The 25,640-nt window shown below is 47.1% G+C and overlaps 1 protein-coding gene across 2 annotated transcripts in view; it reads right to left on the bottom strand.

The window, feature by feature from the left end:
- The window catches only part of COL15A1 (collagen type XV alpha 1 chain), a 103,324-nt gene that overhangs the window by 22,698 nt on the left and 54,986 nt on the right, over positions 1-25,640 (bottom strand). For both annotated transcript variants that reach the window (XM_070375547.1, XM_070375546.1), the window contains 14 exons: positions 22,682-22,741; positions 21,429-21,521; positions 19,913-20,038; positions 19,280-19,342; positions 13,211-13,246; positions 12,653-12,793; positions 12,409-12,474; positions 11,567-11,602; positions 11,378-11,461; positions 9,888-9,953; positions 7,471-7,506; positions 4,889-4,951; positions 2,419-2,487; positions 2,274-2,309 (listed from right to left, as the gene is read on the bottom strand). In XM_070375547.1, the coding sequence (XP_070231648.1) occupies positions 2,274-2,309; positions 2,419-2,487; positions 4,889-4,951; positions 7,471-7,506; positions 9,888-9,953; positions 11,378-11,461; positions 11,567-11,602; positions 12,409-12,474; positions 12,653-12,793; positions 13,211-13,246; positions 19,280-19,342; positions 19,913-20,038; positions 21,429-21,521; positions 22,682-22,741 (975 nt within the window). The remainder of the gene's footprint in view (positions 1-2,273; positions 2,310-2,418; positions 2,488-4,888; positions 4,952-7,470; positions 7,507-9,887; positions 9,954-11,377; positions 11,462-11,566; positions 11,603-12,408; positions 12,475-12,652; positions 12,794-13,210; positions 13,247-19,279; positions 19,343-19,912; positions 20,039-21,428; positions 21,522-22,681; positions 22,742-25,640) is intronic.

Below are 25,640 nucleotides of genomic sequence, written 5' to 3'. Positions count from 1 at the left end.
ACACCAAAGCCTGTGACTGTGTGGATCACAACAAACTGTGGAAAATTCTTCAAGAGATGGGAATACCAGACTACCTTACCTGCCTCCTGAGAAATCTATATGCAAGTCAAGAAGCAACAGTTAGAACTGGACATGGAAGAACAGACTGGTTTCAAATCAGGAAAGGAGTACGTCAAGGCTGTATATTGTCACCCTGCTTATTTAACTTATATGCAGAATACATCATGTGAAATGCCAGGCTGGATGAAGCACAAGCTGGAATCAAGATTGCTGGGAGAAATATCAATAACCTCAGATATGCAGATGACACCACCCTTATGGCAGAAAACAAAGAACTAAAAAGCCTCTTGATGAAAGTGAAAGAGGAGAGTGAAAAAGTTGGCTTAAAATTCAGCATTCAGAAAACTAAGATCATGGCATCTAGTCCCATCACTTCATGGCAAATAGATGGGTAAACAATGGAAAAAGTGACAGACTTTATTTTCTTGGGTCCAAAATCACTGCAGTTGGTGACTACAGCCTTGAAATTAAAAGACACTTGCTCCTTGGAAGAAAAGCTATGACCAACCTAGACAGCATATTAAAAAGCAGAGACATTACTTTGCCAACAAAAGTCTGTCTAGTCAAAACCGTGGTTTTTCCAGTAGTCATGTATGGATGTGATTTGGACTATAAAGAAAGCTGAGCACCGAAGAATTGATGCGTTTGAACTGTGGTGTTGGAGAAGACTCTTGAGAGTCCCTTGGACTGAAAGGAGATCCAACCAGTCCATCCTAAAGGAAATCAGTCCTGAATATTCATTGGAAGGACTGATGCTGAAACTCCAATACTTTGGCCACCTCATGCGAAGAACCGACTCATTTGAAAATACCCTGATGCTGGGAAAGATTGAGGGCAGGAGGAGAAGGGGATGACAGAGGATGAGATAGTTAGATGGCATCACTGACTTGATGGACATGAGTTTGAGCAAGCTTTGGGAGTTGGTGATGGACAGGGAAGCCTGGTGTGTTGCAGTCCATGGGGTTGCAAAGAGTCAGACAGGACTGAGCAACTGAACTGAAGGGACCAAAGGCCTTAGAAAGTCCTTTGAAGGCTACACCTTGGAGTTTACGCACCATTCATCAAGGCCATGTGCCTGTTAGAGTACTGTGAGGTCCTTTCTCCCCAGTCCAGAGATTCAGCTTCAAACAAACCCCACATTCAAATCCCAGTGTGCAATTCCCCAGCCCCAAATGTTTCAGAAGAATGAAGGCGTTCACAGGAGGCAGTGAGGTGTGCTGGGAAAAACTAGGACACAGACTCTGACAACTTCGGTTCAAATTCCCACTTGTTATTAACAAGCTGTGTGGCAGTGGGCAAGTTACTTAACTGCTTTGACCTCAGTTTCCTGGTCTATAAAATGGGCATTCTGACATTCACCGCTCAGGGTGGTGAAAATTAAATGAGATGATCTGTGTTGAAGCATCACTGTCCAACCGATGGTGGATGTTGCATGAGTTTTCTTTGTTCTTTGAGGAGAAATATATGACAGGGAAGTTTAGGGTTCATCTGGAGAGAACTGGTAGTTTAAAACTGCTCAGAAGCCTGAATGAGTTATAGGTTCCTGGAGCAATAAAGCAAGAAAGGCCCAATCATGTCATTCAGTACTCAGTCAACATCCTCAATTGCAGTTGGGAAAACAGAAGCCCAGAGAGAGAAGAGGACTTGTCTGAGCTCATACAGCAAATGAGCAGCAGATCTAAGACCAGAAGCCAAAAGGCCCAGGTTGCCTGGGCAATGGTAGTCTATAGCTGGCGAGACCCATGGCACAACTGTGGGGCTCACCACCATCTGCTTCCCCACTTCCTTCTGGACACACAGCTCCCCCACCACTCACCCCACTGCCTCCTGCATCAGTGGAGGCCAGAGGTGGAACTCATCATCTTCCATGGTCTGTCCCCTCCCCAAGCTTGGCCTGCCAGCTGGAAGATGCCAGTGTGAATCTGAATCCACCAGACAGTGAAGTCACAGGACACAAGCATCATGGGCTTCCGAGTCACTGCTTGGAGGGGAGATACCCAACTGGCAACCACCACAGTGGATTTTGTAAAACTCAGAACTAAGCCACGACTATGCTAAACCACTGAGATTTTATTTAATTACAATCAGCCTACCCTTGATACATTGATACACACACACATTGCCATATCATTATTTTCATAACTCAATCTAGTTGAGCCAAAGTACGATAAATGCTTCAAACCCCAGTTTAGGGGTAACATGCTCTGGCTTACCATTGGTCCCGGGGCTCCGTGCTCTCCAGGTTCACCCTAAAACAGGAAGATAAAGACCTGTCACTCAGATGAACACAGTCAGCAGCAGAAACAAAGATGAGATTTGAAGCAGACATGTGGTTTCAGGGTCTGGTAGAATAATTACCTTTTGGCCCCTCAGCCTTTCCAGAGGAATATCCCCCGTCAGGATGGCACCTGGCTCTCCCTTCTCACCCTGTAATTCAGAGAACCTTTTGATGAAGTTGGGCCTCACCTCGCCACCTTATCCACAAGCTCACCACCATTTCTTTGGCCTTCAAATCGCCTCTCCAACCCCCCTGCCCTGACATGACCTCTTGCTGAAATATTGCACAGCCTCCTAAGTGGTTAAATATCGTCTACTCTGTTGCCTCCATGTACTTCAGTTACTGTCTGAAAGCACAGGTTGGGGTCCTGCAAGCCCCTCCAAGGCTCCTGCTGCTGCCTGCTCAGCATCCCCACCTTAATCCTCCAGGAACCTCAATCCTCAAGGTCCACCCCACCTCTGGCTGTATGCTCCCCGCTAAGAACCTCTGGCTCCTAACATTAATATATCTGGTGGCTTGTGCTCCTAACAGCTCAACTTGAGATCTGTTCTCGCCTAAAATCCTTATTCTTGTTAAAATATCTAAAATTGGGAAAGCCATGAGAGCATGATCAGTGGAGGCCTCTGTCAACACAGGGGTCCTGAGTCTCTATGTGGAATTTTGCCTCCAAGCTCCAGGCTCCTGTACAAATACTCACCTGATCAGGCAAAGTTATCTCAGTTGCTGGGACACAGGGGGGATGGGGAGACTGGTGGCAGGGACACAGAATCCTGCCCCCAATTCTGTACTCTGTAGGGCTACCTACCACCCAGGAGGCTTTCAAGAAGATATATGTTCAGAGAAAGGCCAGGGAAAGGAACCATTCAAGGCTCTGGCTCCGAACTTCAATGCTGGCCCCTGAAAAGCTGGGCTGGACCACACGAAAGTCTCCCTTCAACAGGGCTGGAAGCAGCCAGGGCAGTGGCGCCAAAGCAATCCGAGCAGCCTCTCCTCTCTGTCCCCGAGGCCCACACTTGATATTTGGATCTTACCACTCAACTGGTGAGGAAAAGCGGTCCTGAGCACGCCAGCAGCAAGAAGAAGCAAGCACAAAAGCATTAGAGGTAAAGCCAGAGAAAGTGCGTTTGCCGCTGGGGTCAGAGCAGAGCTGTCTGGGTGTTCCTCCCAGTTTTCAAGGTGGCAGGGGATAGGGCAGGGATGGCAAGTAGGTCCTTCTTGATCCGCCTGAACTTGCCACATGGAAAACAGAGGGTTTAAGGCAAGAGCTAATCGGATTTGACCAGGTCTCCTTGCAAGCCAGAGCTGCCCTGGCCCCACACCCTCTCTGCAGGCCCGAGGCAGCAAAAGGCACCCCAAGACAAGGTCTCATGTAGTGTTAAACTCAGACCCGGCACACTGAACCCTCCGCCCCCTGGACTGTGGTCCAACAGACATTAGAGACTCTCTCCACTTCCTTGGGGCTAGTGTGAAATGGTTTGGGAAGGAAGGAAAGAGAGTAGCTAATGGTCCTTTCTCTTAGAGATGCACCCACCTTCCCTGACACCCCAAGGCAGGCTCAGGGTTTCTCCTGCTGGCTTTGTACAGACTCCCATTACAACAATAACCAGTCTCTCTGTGGCTCTCTGCATGTCTGTTCCTCACATCTTATCTCACTGTTCCTAGCGCCTAGCATAGGAACCTGGCTGGTATATCAAAGGGAATGGATGTAAGCAGGATGAGTATATAAATGGATGGATGGACAGACGAATCCAATGCAGAGTCACATCAGTCTGTGTATGAAAATGTTACTCTCCCCTTACCTATAAAAACCAACTGGGAAACCAATTCTAAGGCAAATGTGGAAAGGTACAAAGATCATTTCAATGTCCTAGAAATCTCAGGAAGTGCTCTGCATGCTAAATATTTATCCCAAAACTTCTGGACCAAGACTGCTAACCAACTGCAGAATGCCCCAGCTTATAATAATCATAATAATATAATAGCATAATAAGAATTTCTAAATGTTAGCATTCATTGCATTCATTACTCATACATCCTTTCATCCAGCAAATATTTTGAGTGCCATTCATGTATCAGGCACAGTGCTAAGTACTGGAGCCACAGAAAGGAAAGTGGATGTGCCTGCCCTCAGGGAGTGCATATCATAATGTGAGAGCCCGGTGGAGGCATAGACTGAGCACAGAACTCATGGGAAGAGCATTCAGGGGAGTCTTGGCTGAGTTCTCTTTCCAACTATGATGAGCATCTATTTCTCCATGCACCGCACCTGCACCCTGGAGGAATCTTGAGATCACGAAAGTTAACAGCTGGAGAGTGACTGCTACAAGACACAGTGTTTCTTCCAACATGATGAAACCGTTCTATAATTAGGTAGTTGTGGTGGCTGCACAACCTTGCAACTATACTAAAAATCACCGAATTTCACAATTGAAAGGGGTGCATTTTATGGTACCTGAGTTATATCTCAAACTTTAAAAAAGTTAACAGCTACTTTCAACCCACTTGAAATATGTAGCAAATTCTCCCACCCACACACCTGGCCCTTCTTACCTGTTCTCCTTTTAGTCCTGGAAATCCAGGTACGCCAGTGTCCCCTTTTGGACCTCTTGGGCCCTAGAAGGAGTTATTGGAGAGTATTTGGTTGTTTGTTAAAATTAAAATGCTTTAACTAAACAAAGTTTCTTTCTTTTTCCCCCAAAAGTAAAAGAACACAGAGTGTCAGTGGAAGTCACAGTTACGATGTTTTCCTAATTTTAAGTGGTCTGGAAATTGTGGTCTGGGGGAAGAAGACAGCATCGAGTGTTAGGAGCCCTAGAGGCCCCATTTCTCTTTGAACTATGGTTTCCTCCAATGGGCATCACTGAAACGGCCTTGCCTGCTGCCTCTGCTCACCCATGGGTCCTTGGGGCTGTCCTGCAGCCCACTTGCCCCATCATCCATCCTCCATGATTCCCACCCCTTCTCTGGCTCCCCACTACCTAAGGAATGGGATCCAGACACCCTAGTCTGACACCCAAAGTGATCCCAGCTGGTCTCGGCACTTCATCCTCCACTCCCGTCGCTCCACCAGGGGCGAGCCTGTCCCCTTAGCCTCTCTGCACCCACCCCCAACCCCCACCAATGCCTCCACTATTCCCTCTGCAGAACCAAATTCTGCACATCCGGTGAGAGGTGACCTCGTCTCAACTCCAACAGACACTTAAGATCTGCGACAATGACTCACACAGCCAGACGTCTGTCCCCAAAAAGAGTTTCAACACTTTTTATGTAATTTAGCTTTTCACAAGTCCCTTTCTTCTGGGTTAATGCAGTGGTCCTCAAATAGTTGTTATTTTTTAGCAGTGAAATTCTTTTCATTCCTTTTTTCAAGTAAAGTCTTAAACAAAAGCCCAATATATAAAATACATCAGATGGAGTCTTGTCAGTGCCCTGGATCCTGCTTACTTGGCCCCCTCCTTACTCTTCAAGTGGTCCCAAAGGCTCCTCTGAGAAGCCCAAGGCTCCCTCGGGAACACAGAACTAGTCATTCAGAGGCAAATGTGTCTGGGACACGCTCTGGTTTTGGAGAAGCCAAGCTGGGCCTGGAGCTCAGAGGTCTCGCCTCCTCTTCCTAACTAAGAGGTCTTCCCTGTGGCTGTCACTCTCTCCTGTTTTTTAATGTCAAGTTCTCCTGTATTTTCAGTGTCAGCATAGCATATGCTCCTTTAAAAAAATAGAAAACCTCAGAAATATAAAAAAGTAGAATAAGAAACCACTTATAATTCTACCATCAATGACAAATCCCCATTACATTTTTTGATAAATTTCCCTCACCTATCCTGGAAGCAGCACACACATCACCAGCGGCATTTAGGCCTTTTCATGACTGCACTATACAGAGCAATGGTGCAGATTTCACTCTGGAGCCTTGGGCTTCAGAGCAGACGCAAGCATTTAGACTCAACTGATCACTTCCTACACAGAGATGCACTTTCACCTTCCACGGTGGAAGCCCCATAGCATGGTGCACACAGACTGCTAATTACTGGACTTGCAGGCTCTGATTCCCCCCTTTCGGTCCCCCATCACCACCATCCTCTCTCTCTAGGAATTTTATCTACTTTGACTCTCAGTTCAGTTCAGTTCAGTCGCTCAGTTGTGTCTGACTCTTTGCGACGCCATGAACTGCAGCATGCCTCCCTGTCCATCACCAGCTCCAGAAGTTTACCCAACCTCATGTCCATTGAGTCAGTGATGCCATCCAACCATCTCATCCTCTGTCATTCCCTTCTCCTCCTATACTCAATCTTTCCCAGCATCAGGGTCTTTTCAAATGAGTCAGGTCTTCACATCAGGTGGCCAAAATATTGGAGTTTCAGCTTCAACATCAGTCCTTCCAATGAACATCCAGGGCTGATCTCCTTTAGGATGGACTGGTTGGATCTCCTTGCAGTCCAAGGGACTCTCAAGAGTCTTCTCCAACACCACAGTTCAAAAGCATCAATTCTTCCGGGCTCAGCTTTCTTTATAGTCCAACTCTCACATCCATACATGACTACTGGAAAAACCATAGCCTTGACTAGACAGACCTTTGTTGACAAGGTAATGTCTCTGCTTTTTAATATGCTGTCTATATTGTTCATTACTTTCCTTCCAAGGAGTGACTGTCTTTTAATTTCTTGGCTGCAATCACTATCTGCAGTGATTTTGGAGCCCAGAAAAATAAAGTCAGCCACTGTTTCCGCTGTTTCCCCATCTATTTGCCACTCTGACGCTAGCTACCTGAAATGACTGATTGATCTACTCGCATTTATAGGAAGCTAACCATGGGCTCCAACTCTGACTCTGGCTGGCCTAGGCTAGAAAGAGATGAACAAGACCCCACCCTCTGCAAGCTGATCATGGTACAGTTGAGGAAAAAAGAATAGGGGCATAAGTAACTGTTATTCAAGGCAGAAAAGAGGTGAAAATAAAGCCCTTTTAGACTCAAAGGTGGGAACAATCACTCTAGGTGGGGGCAAGTAGGAAAGACTACATGAGCAAGAACTACTAGAGCTCAGCTGGGCAGATGGAGAGGAACAGCATTCCAGGTGGGAGGAACAGAATGTACATAGCCACAGGGCACAAACGAAGATGGCTACCATGGTACTCACTGGGAATCCTGGCAGCCCAGGCATGCCCTCGGGGCCCTGTGACACAGAAAGACAAAGAGGCAGCTCAGGAGCAGCACTTCCAGGCCAGCAGGAACCTGCACCCCAGGGGCTCACTTCCTCTGCTGCTGCTAAGTCGCTTCAGTCGTGTCCGACTCTGTGCGACTCCATAGACGGCAGCCCACCAGGCTCCCCCGTCCCCGGGACTCTCCAGGCAAGAACACACTTCCTCTAGCACCTCCCAAAGGCCCAAGCATGTCCCCACCCAGTGGGACTCAAGACCCATTCCATAGGGGGAGGAACCATGCAGTCACACAGCTAGTTGGCACGGAGCCAGGAAATGCCCAGAAGCCTGGAGCCTCTGCACCCCCAGTCAGGACTTGGGGGTCCGTAAGTCCCAGCCTCCCCCACCCCCAACCACTCCTCCTCCTTCTCCACCTCAGAAACCCCTGGGGCAATGAATGCAGTGCTTGACCTTCACAAATATTCTCAGAAGTTCCCCAACTCTGAGGGGTGGGCCCCAAGGGTGTGCTGGGGTATTTGGGGTTAGATGTGGGGGCAGTTGGTGAGACTCAGTTCTCTTCCCTCAGCGAGAGGGATTATTTTAAATGGCCAGTGGCTTTAAAGGCTCTAGGAAACAAAATTTGTGGTTCACTCCACATGGTGCCAGGACACTTTTTCCTCCAAGCCCAGCTACCCACATACCTATTAAAGGCGTAAGAGTTTGGCAGAATATACATACAGAGATATAACTGAACGACAACAACTTTCCCAATGCACAGTCATCCCCGGGTATCCGAGGGGTACGGGTTTCAGGATCCTCTGTGGATACCAAAATCCTCAGATGCTCAAGCCCCTTACATAAAATGGTCAGCATATAACCAATATACATACCCCATATACTTTAAATCATCTCTAGATTACTTATAATACCTAATACAATGTAAAAGCTATGTAAACAGTTGCCAGCAGGCAGCAAATTCAAGTTTTGCTTTTTAAAACTTTCTGGATTTTTTTTTCAGTCTTTTTTTTAATCCAAGGTTGGTTGAATATGTAGATGCAGAAGCAACAGGTACAAAGGACTATATACTAATATATATATATATATAGTGTACAGACGAAAAGTGATGAAAGTGAAAGTCGCTCAGTCATGTTTGACTCTTTGCGACCCCATAGACTGTACAGTCCATGGAATTCTCCAGGCCAGAATAGTGGAGTGGGTAGCTATTCCCTTCTCCAGGGGATCTTCCCAAACCAGAGATTGATATAATGGAGTGGAAAAGCGTAAGGGTGTAATGGGGAGGGAACTATCTGAATAGGAAAACCTTGATCCTCCCTTAGAGATACCCTTGAAGGCCTGGATTTGCCAAAGAGAAAGCCAGGGATTGAGACAGAAAGAAGATTCTTGGGGTGGGAAAAAGAGAAGGGGTGCGGGCAGACAAGGCCCAAGGACTCAGAAAAGAGATGCCAATTCTTAGATCTTAGGCTGTGTTTTGCTTTAGAATTAAGCCACCTAATGCTCTAAACTTCCAATAATTAGAAGAAAACTTTGGGAAATGACTTTTGCTTCTTTGCTTTAGGGTTTGCTTATTGGGGTGTTTTGGGTAGTTCTAGCAGAAATCAAGGAAAGGGAGCCCCATTAAATGTAGGGAAGAGACAGTGAAACGACCCACGAACAGAGGCACCCAGCAGGAGACACTGGCTCTAAAGGAATCTCTCAGATATTTGGATTCAGGATATATATTGCAAGAGCCTTGGGGAGAGAGCTGAGTTTTCCCCAGGATGTGGATGGCAGGGGTTCAGGCCAACCCCACTGGGGACTGGGAACCCAAAGCTTTCAAGGCCAGAGCTCTTTCCTCTCTCCCCAGCTGTCACCAGCAGATGCAGAAGATGCAGTGGAAATCCACCCCCCGGGCTGCAGGAGGAAGCTTCCTTCCTCTGAGGTCCTACTATGTCACAAACTGACTCTGTGGACTTGAAGAAATGAGGTAGCTTCTTTGTGTGTTCCTGATCTCTAAACGGGGCCAGGAAGACTAAAGCCAGTCACATTCCCTCCTCATGTGCCAGTTTCCCCATTAGCAGTAGGCTCCTCCCCTTCTGGGAAATGAGACCACGTAAATAAAAGCAGGCCCAAAGCATTGCTCAGACGTCAATTAACTTGTTAGTTATGATTCTCTGATTTCCATTACACATATTTCTGATGCAAGGGACTGGAAGCTTCCACCGCATTGGACAAAACTCCCAGCACAATCAAATTAATGTTGCAGCAACTTCTCAGAGACACAAAGCTCTCTTTCCATTCTACTTTGAAACACTTAAGCTCTGTGCTTCAGGAGCCCAAAGATTCCAACCCACCCAACTTAGTTTCAACTGGGGCATCTGGGTAGGACCCTCATTCCAGGGCAGCTGTGGATACACACCGGAGGCCCGACGAGCTCAGGAATGTCCGAGAAATTCATGAATCCTTGGGTGATGTTGGTCAAAGACTGAAAAGAGAAAAATCAGACAAAGAGACAGAGGGTGGCACATATTCCACCTTTTCCTGGCAGTGAGGCTTTAACTGAAGTCACCCTGCATGGCAGATGCAGGCGGAGACTGACAACACCCGCCCACTGCCAATACACACACTCCACCCACTTCTTAAGGTGGCACTGAGCCATATTATCACTTTTCTCTTTTGATTAATCTTAAAACTGCACGGTATATGAATGTCTTCTTTCTTGCATAATTTTAAATATTAAAATTTTATAAATTATTAGAATTTAAAATATATACATGGTGAAGGAGATAATGAAGGACAGGGAAGCCTGGCAGGCTGCAGTCCATGGGGTCTCAAAGAGTTGGACATGAATGAGTGACTGAAACAATTAATATTATATGTATGTTATTAATATATAATTATAAATTAATAATAATATTAATACCTACAGAAAACAGTGTTTTTGGGGTGTATATGTGTGTTTTATGTGTATCTGTCCAAGTGGTTATTTTATATAAATGGTACCAGGCTATGTGTATTATTCTTCAACTTGCTTTTTTTACTCAATCATATGACATGGAGGTCTTTCCATGTGGAAATTTTCAGTATGAACATATTAGCACGTTGCCAAAGAGCTGTCTAAAGGGACTGTACAATTTATACTTCCAACAAAGAGATTTTTCTATTTCACCACATCCTTATCTACATTTGATATTTTTGAATTATACTTAAAAATCTATGTCATTGTTTTTTTCAGTTATTTGGGACTTTTTGTCTTTCTGTCATCTACTAGTATGATGTTATTTCTCTCATAAGCGCCATGATTTTTCACAAATGTGATGTTCTAATGTCCAGTGGGCTGCGATCGGGTCCCAGCCCACATCCCAGTCTTCTCTACAAATTTCCATCACTCTCCACATACCCCCAAGCCCATCAGCTCCCTGGGCCTTGGATACACCCATGTTTTTCTATTCTGTGCTTCGGTTCTGAGAGTTCCGACTCCTGAGTTCTGGAAGTCCTGTCCTCCACACCTACCTGGTAAATCCTGCTTAGCTTTCAAGTCCCTCTTTAAAGATACTTCTTCCAGAAAATCTGTCTTGATTTCTCATATTCTAAACCATCTTTCCTCCCTGGTTCCCCCACTTATGTTCCTTGCCTGTTGGTTACAGCTCTGTTACACTTATTTTCCTGACTGCAAATGCTGCCAACCAGAAGAGAGGGTTGGGGACACACTATGTGAGACAACAGAGGTATCACAGTAGGCACAGACAGATGGCCCACGCTGGCAGGTAGAAACTCCACCACCAGATGCCAGCTACACACCCCCTGCATAACTAGCAGCCCCGAAGGCGCCAAAGCTGTGGATAACCCTCCCTCCCCTTTAGCAAAGTCACAAAACACATAGCCATGCTCTGACCTGGTGATACTCACACTAGACAGGACCTCGATGCGCCCTGGTGGCCCCCTGGGCCCAGGGGGTCCCACAATGCTGGCTCCATCCATCCCTCTGTCACCCTGGATATAGCAGTGAAAGTGGGAAAAAATTCACTGTATATGGGTAATGCTCCTAGAACCGGGATGAAAACTTCTCTCACCCCTACTACAGATCTATGACCTCACCTTCGGTCCCCGGTCTCCTTTTTCTCCTTTGGGACCCTGGCAAAACAAACAAATATTCTTTGAATTTTTTTCTATTCACTTTGCCCACTTTCTATCTACCCTTCCGTCTTGCCATCTCTCCCTAAGCTCTCATAAGGATTTTATCCCTGATAATGGTAGCAAAAGATGAAGGGCAAATTCCCCTTACAGAGTCAGAAGGAAGGAACATCTCAGACAGCAAGAGGAACAGAGGTCTTCTCCCAGCACTGGCTGAGTGTCCTTTGACCCTGCACCTCAGAGCCCTCTGCATCTGGGGGATGGGGGAGGTCTTCCTATTCAATCATGGAGGGGGCAGTGATGCTCTCCTCTGTGGGGCTCAGCTCCTCCTGTACCAGTGTGCTCAGCTCTGGGTACCACTTGACAAACATAATGAGATCCTGGGGACTGGTCTTGAGAGAAATATCATAGTAGAAGATGGACCACACCTCCCTGGGGGAAGAGGTAGCGGGCAGGGGTACCTGTTAGGAGCATGGGATTCTGAAATGGGGCAAAGTGTGAGTCTTGAAATGGCAGCAGAAAGGAGGCAATGAAGTAGAGATGCTTGATGGTTAGGGACTGGGGAGAGAGAGAGAAAGGTAATTTTCAAGTTTTCCCATATTATATCTTGTGCAAAACCTCTATGCTGTTCCTCAAAGAAACAAGCTATAAAGAGCACCTGGTCTCCCCACCGCACAGCTGGAAGCTGGAGGCTCAGAGAGTGTGAATTATTGAAAGTAACAGAGCAGGACGGCACCCCACAGCTTCCCTGCTCCAGCATGACAGCATGACAATCCTCAAAGTGAAGGTTTCAAAAGTCAACCTACACTTGAAGCCGTTGGCCCAGAGATGGGCTCATGTAAGTGCCTGATGCTTCCTGAGCCCTCGGTATCCTAGGGAAGGAAGAAGAAGAATTTCAGATCTGACTCCCAGACACCTCCTTGTGCCAGGTATGGTGCTGGAAGCTGGGGCTCAGCAGGGAACCAGCAGTACCATGGCATCCAGTTAGCTGGCCTTTCCAGTCATCTGTAATGCACATTGCTCTTTAACCACAGGGATGAAGGAAAATACCTCAAATCCAAGTCCTGTTGTGCATCCAGGGCCTGGGGGCCCAGGGGGTCCAGGAGGCCCTGGGGGTCCCATGACCCCAGGAGCACCAACTTGTCCAGTTTTCCCTGGGGGTCCTGGTAAGCCTCTGTTGCCAGGATCACCCTGTGAGGAAGAGGACAGGCTGACTATCTAGTCTTGGGTTCATTCATGGAAGGAACAACATTCACACCTGAGTCAGAAAAATTGTTCTTTGAATTTCATTAGATGGATGGATTCTCTGATTGGTGCTGCTTAATGGTACAGAAACAGCCGTCTTGCCAACTGACATTTTACTTGGAGATAAGCTGACGGCTCTCACTGAATGCGTTTGGGTGGAGGGAGTGACAGAGGAGAGAACCTGGCAGGCTATTCACTCTCCTCCAGCTCCAGATGTTCCGCCTTCCCCAAGCAGTTCCATCCAGATGTTTTTCTCTGATCCATGACATTTACATGTTTCGTACTTCAGCCCAACAGTTCAATTATACTAAACCCAGAGAGACAGGAAGAAGGAAGAGAAAATTTTTCTTTTTCATCTTTTACCTTTTCACCAACTGAGCCATTAGGTCCTCTAGCTCCCTGAAAAAAAAATGATGGCTGATTATATATAATATAATAATATATCTTCCATTAGGTACGTTTAGAAGAAAATGCAGGATTACAGACACATAAGTAACAGGATGTTAAAATGGGACTCTTCCTGTGCAGTTTTGACCGATGTCTCAAACCCGAGCCCAATACAGTAATTGTGAGTTTGCGAGGCAGGTCATGCTGAAAGCTTGTGAAACCCATCTTTCAACCATTAGTTCATTACCTACCTCAAGATTGAAAAGCAGAAGTTGAAGATGAACCAGGGAAAGATTGTAAAGGAAGGATTTCCCTGGAAAGCTGTCAGTGTACTGAGTGGACCCTCTCCCCACCTTCCCAAGATGGAAGTAAAGGGGTGCCTCTCCTCCTTGAAGCCAAGAAAAGGGGCTTCAAGAATTTGATATGTATTCCCTAGGCTTTTGGAGATATGTATATAATGGCTGACTCTCTTCTGGAAAAATCTAAAGAGCAAAAGCTGGCTGGAATAGCCCCAGAATTGAGTGGGAGGGTCTCTAAAACAGCTTATGTGTCCACCACCAATGGGGGCCATGGAAGAGGTTTTCTAGGGGGTTAGATGTGGATCCCGAGGTAAAGAGCCAGCTGTGAGTTCAAAGCAGAGGGGAGGACCAATGGGAGCTGATGGTCAGGCGTGGTCAGCCACAGGATACACTGCCCTGCATCAGAGGACTGCAGCTGGGGGCTCCCAGCCGGAGAACCTCCAAGGAGACCACCCCAAGCACGCTCAAGAGAAGAAGCCAGAAACCGCATGGCCACACAGAAGGCTCTCGACACCATGACAAAGCCACAGTCTAAGGCTGCGCCTTCTCCTAAACCCCTCTTCCCCTTTCTATATCAAATCCACAGAAGTGACAGAGTGGATAGTTAAACAGTCATGCTCAAAACTAAGATGGTGAGTGACACTTGAACCTGAAACAGTGAAGAATGCCAACGAGAAAACACGGGAAGCTGAAGCCAGAGGCTTCAGCCATGGAGACAAACCACAGGGAGAAAAATATCAGGTAAGGGAGGAGTGGAAGCCAAGAGCAGACTATGGCTCTGCTATATAGAAGTTGACATTCCGGAGCTAGATAGCCATGGAGCCCTGCCCCTCTCCCCTCACCTTCCATTTTCACTACAAAAACAATAAGAGCTGTTTATTGAAACAATGGGATATGGCAGAGCCCCAGGTGGCTAGCAGACTCTGGGAGGTCCAAGGGTACCCCAAACACCTAAGATCAGCTGTTGAGGCACATCCTAGTCCTCCTGTCCTAAAACCTGCAGAAGTAGCTACCACCCAACTCGCCAGTACTTTGTATAAACAGAAGCAGAAAACAGATTAAAGAGAGATTCCAATTTCTAAAGCATAAACACACAAGCAAGAAACCCTACACATCTGAGCAAAAGCACACTCTGAAAGAGAACAGCATCAATCATGGAATGTCTCCTGAGGAAACAGAGCTAAGAACACAAACTAATCAGTGCTCTAAGTAAATACTATATATTCTCAGGGAGAAAAGGGAGGATATTATTACAGCCAAGAAACAAGGACAAACTATTATGAAATAAGAACAGTGGTTAGAGAAAAAAAATCAATTAGAGATCTTAGACAAAGATATGTACCTGCTGAGAGGAAATACTCTATAGAAAGGTTGAATAACAGAACAGACATATTTAAAGAGAGAACCCCAGAGTGAACCCGGCTACTCTGTGGGGTGGCGGGAGGAGAGGAGTGCTTGCAGAAGGAAGTAGAGGTAACTGGGGTCCTGTGGCTTCCCTGCCTGCCAACCTGACCTGGGAAAAACTAAGTGTGATCTTACATCCAGAGCAGAAACAGAAAGAATTGGGTTCCAGTTTTGCTGCCCAACCTGCAGGCTACAGTTTCTGTGTCTGTTTTTCTTGGGTGTGACCAGCCACCATCGTCTGCAATGCAGACGATGCAATTTGTCTGCAATGCAATTGCATCGATGCAATTTGTCCTTGAAGGAAGTACCATCCTTATGTATTTTTCCAGTAATAAGTCAAATCTCAGTCAGAGATATTGTGAAATAGAAGTTAACTTAGCCCAGTCTCTTGATTTTTGGACTCTATCCTCTGAAAACATTATTATTGTTGACTCCATTCAAGAAAAGGATGCTCATAAGATGAAAAACTGTACTTTTTCAATTGTCTTTCTGACTTTTCAAATCAAGAGTACATCTTGTAGCAGTTTCAAAGGAAGTTCCAGAAGATATGTTAGCCTTTGATTTATCTGTCTCAGAAACAGATGATTTTATCTAGCTTGTAGGTATGAAGAGATAGTATCTGGGCCTATTTCACTGGCTCACAGATTTGGTGACCACCATTTTGGAATATGAGTAGATCAGTTCAGGGATGGAAGAGCTTATGTTACTGTAACGTATATGAACAGGCAGAGTCAAAGTGGTAGCTCCAATTTAAAGGATCAGCAAAGACCCCACAGCTAAACTGGTGAAGGCAGACCTATACTTCACTCCTCAGTGAGAGAGCTGTGTGGTGAGGCTATGCACTGTCCTGGAATTCCAACCAGCAGAGTTGCGAGTCTGAATATGATGATGGTATGGAGAGACCAGTTCTACAGCAGAAACACTGTGAAAGAACCAGGTATGGGAGTGCTGCCTGTTGCAAAATGATGGTCTAGAATTTATTAGAAATTCTGGGGACTTCCCTGGTGGTCCAGTGGCTAAGACTCTATGCTCCCAATGCAGGCAGCCTGAGTCCAATCCCTGGTCAGGGAACTAGATCCCCTGTGCTGCAACTAAGGGTTTGAATGCCACAATTAAAAGATCCTGCATGCCATAACTAACGGAAGATCCCACATGCCTGGCGCAGCCAAATAAATATTTTTTAAAATTCTGGCTCATTACGGTAGCTGGGTTTGCTAAGGACAGTGTTAGACTTCATCACACGACATCAAAGACCTTTTCAGTTGTGGTTTCTTACTGCCTTATCAAGTCTGCTGGTTTTGCATATAGTATTACACTGATAACTTCAATTTGTTACAGTTAAAATTGACTATGCTCTATATGGTTTCATGGAGGCCTACAATTCAGATTTTTTACCAAATACATTTGATGATTAAAGAAGATATAAAATAGGAAATCCAGCCAATATCATAGCGTTTAATTGAAACAAGCTGTTGTAAGCTCTAAACCCATTACTAGATCCTACTTAAGAGCAGCTCACCACTCAGGTTCTTGGGAAGGGGTACACTGTTCCTTACTACACAAGATTTAGAGAATTGATCGAAGCCAATTTGGAACTGGTTGGAGAAAGGGAAGGTGATGGTCATTTACTTGCATTCCTCACACATCTCATGCAAAAGCTGGTTTTACAGGGCCCAGCAATGACATTTCAGGAGCTCAGTGAGGTTACTCACAGCCAGTTACTGGGAGCTTAACAGTCCTCAGCAATTCTGGGCACTGAAGAAAATTTGAAACATAAACTCTCTTCTGCCTGGGCATCCCAGTGCCTTTTGAGACTGAAGAATAACATGTATCAGTCAGATTATGAAATAAGCAAAAGAATGACAACCATCAGTCCTAGGTCTGTGCTGAAGACGGCAGAATCAACAGTGCAAAAGCAGAAAGAAATTTTTCAGAGAGCCATTTCCAGCATGTTCTTCAGCAGCCTTTCCAGAACCATTCTATAGACGAGAAAGCAAGCCATCCCCTGCCCATTCCTTCATGGGCTAAAGATCTCAGAGTGGCTGCTCATCTTAATTTGGGGAAAATAAACTATGGAATATTCCTATGATCAAACTCAACACAGAATCATCTATTTGATGAATTCTTAATGACATCCACATTTTGATGACAATCTCACATTTGAAAATGATTATCTATAACAATATTATTTCCAGCCAAGTAAACCAAATCTTATTCTTCAGGGTTTTCAACTATCTGGACTGGCTGATACTTGAGGGTGAAGAGAAGAGAGGCTGATGTCCTGGTAGCAACGAGGAACGACCTCCCTGCAAGTGTCCACCTAGCCGTGGAAGGCATTGCCTGGGCAGGAAACGAGTCCTCTGGCACTGGAGGCATGTAAACTGAGCAGGGATCGGAGGAGACTCGAGGATCACCTGTATCATTGGGTTTTATGTGGTACATCCCTGAGATTATTCACTTTCTTTAGCATGTTTTTGTTGTTCTTTCACCTTCAGACTATTCTGCTTGGTTTACTTTGCGGGGGTGCAGGTAAGTGTCATATTCAAGGTTTCCCTTCAGCTCTCCTGAAGCAAATTTCCAAGTCTTTCTAGAATCTGTTTTTCCTTGACCAGAAACCATCATAGACACACAGGGCAACAAATTAGATCTCATAGCAAATTCCAGGAAGAAAAAAGTGATTTATCTGCCACAATTATTCTGGGGAAGCCTGCCACTTTTGTGCATGACCGAGTGTCTGAGCAGCTGCAGAGTGCGCCTGCACAGGTGTTTGCGGGCGGATGTGGGCGTGGGCTTGGGCATTTTTCAGTCTGAGACCAGAGCAGCGAAGGGTGTGGACGGGGTAGAAGTGTGAGGGGAAGGGGTGTGGGGCAGGGGCAGGGGAGCTGGTAAGAAGAGGAGGGAAGGCGAGAGTAAGTCTTGTAATGTTTCCTGCGAATTTTAATTTCTTATGAAAGAGCTGGTCTATGTAAAACGAGTTCTGTAAAACTCAACAATTGTTTCTTCTTTTTCTGAGAAATGAGCTTTCCATGAAAACTGAGTTACTGTTTCAATTAAACACACTTGAGAGCTGACTGAAAATGGAAATTCAGTTCAGTGACGATGGGAGTGTGAGTCAGCATTTCCCATAGCTTTGTCCAGGTAGGGTACACAGAGGGTCTCCACTCCCCTAGCCATGTGGATGAACCCTCCCTCCTCTGAACCCCAGTGAAGCTCAAGACTACATCTCTAGAAGGAAGCTCACCTTATCTTTATTGTCTGCCTGGCAGAACACAGCTTATCTCATCAACCAGGCCAGGAACACAATGGGCAGGAACCCCACCCCCACAGCACCAAGTGGACTTAACAGACAGAGGATTGCATGGGTTTATAGAGAAGGAGGAGAATGAAGGCGTGTGAGACTCAGAAATGGAGGATTCATCAAACTGCTCACAGAAGCCTGTGCTAGATTCTAAGGAGACACAGACAATGCTTCTGCTCTGGTTGTCAGAGTAGGGTGGGGGGCAGAATGGTAAGCTAACAGCTATAGTGTCCCTGGCTGGAGGGGTCCCAGCAGAATCAACATTGAGTTAAAGGCAAGTGGAGGAAGGAGTGTGCTTTCTACTCATGAACAGTCCAGGAGAACTTCCCAGAGGATAGATCTGAACTGGGCCTAGGAGGATGAGGAAAGGGAAAGGACAGGAAGCCCAGCACAGAGGCCAGGAGGTTGTGCAAGCCTGGGGGCTTTCAGTAGCGCTGGCTGGCCCGGAGGCGGGTGTGTGAGGGAGCAGTGGTGGGGAACTAAGAGGTAGGTCAGGAAGGGACTTGAAGATCTGCACATAGTGAAGGTTCCATCCTGCGGGCATGAGGGAGCCAAGGGTGCTTTCTCAGTGGAAAGACAGTGAGTGATGAGAGCTTGCTCTGGCAAGATGGACTGGCAGGTGGGTGGAGGCTGGACTGTGAGTGGGGAGAAGGGGCATCAGTGAGGGGCCTGATGCCACCCTGTAGGCAAGGAAGAATGAATGTCAGGTCAGGGCAGAGAGAGGGGTGAGAGATGTGGACTTAAGATTGGCCACTCCTGGCCACGGACTGATGGTGGCAGGAAAGGAGAGGAGGGAGGAGTTAGAGAAGACTCTGTTTTTGAGTCCAGGTGACTGGGTGGATGGCGGTGCCATTCTTGGAAGCTGGGAACATGCAGGAGTAGATGGGAAAAGATGCTGAGTGCAGGTTTGGGTATAGAGAGCCCTGGGGAGAGACATCCAGCAGGGAGGACCAGGATGGGGTCAGAGGCAAGGTCGGGCTTAGAGGACAGAGGCAGGATGGCCTGGTGGTTCCCTATGCAACACCCCTCCCCCTTTCCCCGTACCTTCTCTCCTTTCATTCCCGGAAGACCAGACGCTCCATCAAGTCCAGGTTTTCCCTCGGGGCCCTGAGGAACATCAAGGACAATCAGCCTACAATATCTCTGATAAGTATCAAATACGAACCCTCTTTGGAAAAGGAGGCCAGAGCTGAGAAGACCCAGCGGGTGAGGCGGGTGGGTCTAAAGCCTTGCATCAGTCTGTAGCGGAACAACTGTCCTGGCCACAGCTCGGCCACTGCTGGCTGTGCACCTGTAGACGAGTGTCCTTCACTCTCTGGGTTGTGCTTTCTCTTCTGCAGGGCAGTCAGGGGCAGGGCTGGACTAGACGGTCTCTAGGGCCTCCCACCCCAGGCCGAGCACTGACGGACTACGTTTCCAAGGTTTTACACAGATTAAGCAGTGAAACAGTGAAGCAGTGAAACAACGTGTAGGATGATATTTTCCTTGGCTGTTGCTTCTTATCTGGAGTCTTAGTAATAGCAATGTCTTGGCTGAGGAGGATTTTGTTTACAAGTGCCAGCTAGCTGCTCACACCTAGTCATAAGTCTTAGCACTGGGGTCTGCAGTCTGTACCCCCTCCCTGGCTAAAGGAAGCCCCATGGGTACCGAGAGGGGGCAGTGACTTTGGTAGCTCACCGGGGGACCAGGTTCACCAGTAGGTCCATCCTCTCCAGGAGATCCAGGGGGTCCCATGAAAACATCAGTTCCTGGTTTTCCTGGGATCCCAGGTAAGCCAGGTGGGCCCGGGGGACCTGGAGGACCCTAAAAAAAGACACCGTGTTAAAAAACAGGGCAGGAGGGGACAAATGAATATATTCCACTCACTCCATTGTTGACAACGACCCTACGGGCAGACTGGTGTTGCTCCTTAGAAGATGGGGAAACTGAGGCTCAGTGAGATGATGTGACTTGCTTAAGAGCTCATGCATACAGCTAATTAGGAGAAGAGCTGAGATTTGGACCCAAGTCTTTTTAAGCCCATTATATAATGTTTTCTGCCCAGATGTATGTATACGATACAGATGCAATTTGTTGGAATTCTTAGAGGTGCTCTACTTTAGTTTTCTGGTTACCTGAGAGGTTAGTCTAAAACTGCCTATTGTTATAAAGTGAAAAGGTTAGTCACTCAGTTGTATCCAATTCTTTGTGGCCCCATGGACTATATAGCCTGCCAGGCTCCTCTATTCATGGGATTTCCCAGGCAAGAATAATGGAGTGAGTTGCCATTCCCTTCTCCAGGGGATCTTTCTGACCCAGGAATCGAACCCAGGTCTCCTGCATTGCAGGCAGATTCTTTACTGTCTGAGTTAAGGCTTATTTGTTAAGCCTTATTAAAATACCCCTGCAATGTACTAGTCTTTTTAGCTTGGGGCTGGGTTTGCTGATGTCACCAGCTTGGACGTTCTAAGTGGGTCCTGTCCCACTCATCCAGTGAGTCCTGAACCCTTCCAGCCCTGTCATGATGAGTGGGCAGAAAGGCAGCTGAGCAGAGCCCTCTAGATGGGGATTCTTGACAGGGGCTCAGAGGAAGGGATGGAATGAGGTTGTGGCTCTGAGGACAGATGCATGAGATCCAGGTGAGAGGAGAGGTGCTCCCAGGGGGAAATCTAGAGGGAGCTCTGGTGGCCCAGCCTTGGGCAAGAGGCTGGGGGACCAAGAGTTGCCAAGGAGGCAGAAAGAGTGGTCTGCAGAGGTAGAAAGGGGGCTGCCTCAGGGTAGGGAGGGTTTTGAGAAGGGTCTGGAAGTCAAAGTGTGAAATGCTGTGTAGAGAAGAGGCCAGCAGGTCTCTGTGATGGGTAAGGGGGTGGAGGGTAGAGCCGGTGGTAGAAGTGAAGGTCATGGGCATACCTGCTGTGGAAGAGGTGCTGGAGAAGGCTCCCAGGGGAAGGAGGCAAGTGTAAAGTGGGGCTCCTGACTATAAACTAAGGTCAGACTCACTTAAAACTGACCAAAGATGGAAATGCCGGGCATACATAAATGTAGATGGGAAGTATAGTGAGTCCCAGGAGCCCACCGTCAGCCTCAGCAGTCATCTACAGAGGCCAGGCTGGTTTCATCTGTTATCAATCCCTGTGTCCCCCCTCCTAGATCCTCATGAAGGCTGCCCTCCCCTCACTACCTGACACCAGGCCTTTTAACCCTTCACACTCACTCTTAACAGCTCCTCACTGTGCACCAGGTCACCAGAGCCAGAGCTGACATCCAAGCCCCAGCCCAGGCCGGAGCCCTCAGCCTCCACTTCCACCTGCAGAGAGAAAAAGTTCCCATGCTGGGTTTCACCATCATTCTCCAAGGACAGGCATGTCACTGAAAGCTTTCCAGTATTCTGTGCCCCTGTAACTGCTGCTGGTGACTTCCCTTCTGGCTCTTTTGCCCGGTCCCCTCTACAGCTGCCCTCCTTCTCTCCCTCCCAGCTGTGCAGCCAACATACAGCCAGTGCTCAAACACAGGACACTTTCACAGCCTCTCATCCTCTCTTTTCCTGCATTTCCAATCCCTACTCATCCTTCAGGGTCCAGTTCCATGGTCTCCTCCTCCAGGAAGCCCTGCCCAACCCCGTTTTCAGACAAAATTCATCTCTCCTGCTCTGTGTTCCCACCAGCCTCTGTGGAACTCTGGATTTGGCCGTAGGGCCACCTGGCTTTGAAGCTCAGTTGTGTGTATCTGTTGGCCCCACTAGGCTAAGACTCCAGAATTGGCCCAGTCCTGAGACACCTCTGGGTGCCCAGGGTCCATCATGAGATCTGGGACCAGGAAGGCACTCAATGTCTACTTGTTGAATGTCATCAAATTCCTCCAAAGAACAAAAGGAAACTTCCAAAACACCTTTCTGGTACTTAATTCCTGAGGATGGGAACCAGGCAAAGCCTCCTTCAATCATCAAGGAGGATCTGGGTTAGGGGTTGGAGCTGAGTCTGGGCAGGTTGTGTGCGTGTGGGTGGGAGAAGGGAAGCGATGACATGGAGGTGGAGAGACAGTTAGGAGGCTGCTGTCCCCATCTGAGGGATGAGGAGGTGTTGCACAACTAGACTGACGGGCTTGGGGACTGACTGGATCAGGGAGGTGGGGGGAGGCACTTGAGGACATTTCCTGGCTTTTCTCTTGGTGATCAGGAAGATGGGGTACCATTCCCAGAACACGGGAGTCCTGCAGGGAAAGCAGGCCTAGGAGCATGGTGACAAGTTCAGCTTGGGATGTGAGGGACCCAGGGGCCTTTCAGGGCACAGGATATAAAGGAGCTTTATAAATATAAAACTGCTGGGCTCCAGGAGAGAGTCCTGGTACAGGAGTGAGCACTGAGCTCTGACTGCAGGGCACTTGAGGGGACGAATCCTCTGTGGCTGTTTTGTGCATCCCTGGCCCCCCGCACTTTGTGCCCGTGACAAGCATGGGTAGGAATCTCACCGTGGGTTCAGTAGGCACAGCAGGTCCAGGGGGGCCAGGAAACCCCTCCTCAGCTTCACCCTAAAGAGAACAAGATGTCAGTGGAGCACTGGGCACCCCTTCCTCCTGTCCCCTTCTCTCTCCAGAAATTATGTTCCTCTTCAGAGGAGGCTTATGCAGGAGTTTTATATACCTAATCTGTTAAGCATGTACCACATGCCAGGTAAAATTTCCAGGTATTAGCTCATTTGATTCTCATCCCAGGGAGAAGGTCTACATCCCCATTATACACATAAACAGACAGACAGAGGGGTGTGGCAGGGCCAGATGTGGGTATCCCTCTCACCCATTACCTTGGGTTAAGTCTAAGATTCAAAATCATCCAAAAGATACTTCAGAGTGGGTGGTCCTGTTACTGTCTTTGTGGTGTTTTTAAATCATTTCCTGAGGAATCAGGGTACCTATTTCAGCTTGTCACAGATTCTATACACAGGCACTTAGGGTGATGTATCTTTACAGGTTATATGCCAGGATGAAATGCTGCACGCTTGTCTTTCCCTTTCTCCTTTCTCTCCCTCTCTCTCCTTTTTTCTTGTTGCTTAGACACTAAGTCCTATCCAACTGTTTTGTGACCCCATGGACTGTAGCCCACCAGGCTCTTCCGTCCATGGGATTTCCCAGGCAAGAATACTGGAGTGAGTTGCCATTTTCTTTTCTAGGGGATCTTCCTGAGCCAGGGATTGATGCCATGTCTCCTGTGTTGGCAGGCAGATTCTTTACCACTGAGCCAGCCACCTCTCTTCTTAGAAATTTTAAAAAGTCTCATTGGAAAAGTCAGAAGCATCCTTGGTGGAAACACCACCATATATTAGGAAACTATCAACCACCACAGTTCTGCTACTTTAAGGCCATACTTGCTGACATTTAGAAAGGGTATTTCCTTCCTGGGCTTTTGCATGTATCTATTTTTAAAATGTTAAGACCACACAGTATACTAAATTTCATAACCAACTTTTTTCGCTTAGCATTATACAGTATTTTCCTCTGTCATTAAATACTTCTAGTAAGTTTAAATTTAATAGCTGCATAATGTCCCATTATTTGAACATCCTTTAATTCAGTTAATTCCCGTATTGTTGGCTAAACTGTATCCAGTTTTCTTTTTCCATTAGGGACAATACTAAGATTAACATCCATGTACAGAAAGCTTTTTTTAATATAAGATTACCTCTTTTAGGATTGATTCCTAGAACAGAAGTGTCTGGGTCAACAAAATGCAATTTATGGTGTTTATATGTGTTGACAAAGAACTTCTCAGAAGTAGTCAGTCACTGACACGGCCACCAGCATAGCTGGTCTCACCAGGCCCTCACCAAACACCAGCTTCTCAAAGCACAAAATATAAAGGATCTAAGGACAACTGAACCAGGCTGCCCAACAAATCAATGGCAAAAAGAACAAAGTAGGTGGGAGAAAATCAGACTAAAAGAGACTTAAGAGACACCAACCAAACAATGTAGACCCTGTTTGGATTCAGATCCAACCTAACCATAAAAAGGCATATTTAAATAGCCAGGGTATTAGATGATGTGAAGGAACCATTGTCAGCTTTGTTAGATGGATAATGACATCCATTATCACCCACTGATGGATGATACTGTGGCAAAGGGAAAAAAGGTCCCAGATCAACCTTTTAATACACATTAATGTGTTTTTGAGTTAAATGATATGATGCTTGGGATTTGCTTTAAAACACTCCAGCCTTCCCTCCACTCCAAAAAGATAGCTGTAGGAGGTGGATAAAAGCAAGACATATTATGTTGCTGACTGATGTATATGAGGGGGTTTTTTATACTATTCTAAGTCCTTTTGGGAATTTTTAGAGTTGCCATAATAAAAAAGTTTTAGAAAAAGGAGAACTGGCTCTACGTGAAGGCACATGGCCAGCCAGCACCGCTGCACCCGATGTGGCATCTCTGTGGGGAGAGGCAGTCTTGGGGTTTTGTGTGCTCCTTGGGGTGAGGACCAGAGGAGCAGAGGCACTTCATTTAGGGAGTCACAGCACAGGAGCTGGGGGCCACAGGCATCCAGCCAGCCTGGCAGGTTCCATGTTCATTGCCTGGTCAAGTCTCCTGGGAGCACGAACCCTGGCACCAGGAGCTCCTCAACTGGCTGGGCAGTGGACTCAGACACCTGCAGCAACCTAAGCATCCAGGTGTCTCCAAGATGCAGAAAAGTTTAAAAACCAGAGCTCTTGCTCACCTTCTCCTTTTACAGAAAGCAACACCAAGACTCACCACAAGTCAGAACCTCAGCCTCCCGGCTCCCAACCTGGGGCCGCTTCACTACACCACACTCTCGGGGATGCTCCAGGGCATGAGCTTTGCAGGCCAGTATGCCCGGGTTCAAATCCTGGCCCTGGTCTTAGGGGCGCGCCACAGCAGGCAGCTTCCTTTACCTAAATGTCACTCCCCTTGCCTGGGAAACAGAGATGACTCTCCTTGCACCAGAGAGTGGCGTTGTGCATAGATCAACTTGGAACCCAGAGTGCTTAATAAATGTCCATGCAAAAGGCTTATTTCTTGCCCCTTCACTGTGAGTTCCTTGGGGATAGGAACGAGGTCATATTCATCTCAGTTTCCAAGTGTATAGACTAAAGGCCCTGAGTTGCTGTGCATGGAGTCATGACAAGTGAATGAACAAAAAATAAAGAGACAGAGCAGTGCTTGGCAAGCACCAGGTGCTGGTGCAGTAGGCATTTGGGACTTGCAGCTGGCTCTCAGATGTACCATCCCATAGTCCCTCCAGTCCCGGGTCAGCACTGTGGCTGAGGGACCACGTGCCTGGAGGTTGACTCAAGGCTCTGAAAGCATGTGTGACCAAGTGCTACTCGGGGAACTGGCAAGCCCAAGCTGGTCACCAATGGAACACTTTCCTTTAAAAATATTGACACTTAAAGGGCAATTTAATTCCCCAGTTC

This window comes from Bos mutus, chromosome 8 (genome assembly GCF_027580195.1).
Source record: "Bos mutus isolate GX-2022 chromosome 8, NWIPB_WYAK_1.1, whole genome shotgun sequence".
Taxonomy (NCBI): Eukaryota; Metazoa; Chordata; class Mammalia; order Artiodactyla; family Bovidae; genus Bos; species Bos mutus.
Note: the sequence above shows the minus strand (reverse complement) of the source record. Positions and strands in the feature narration are given on the sequence as shown.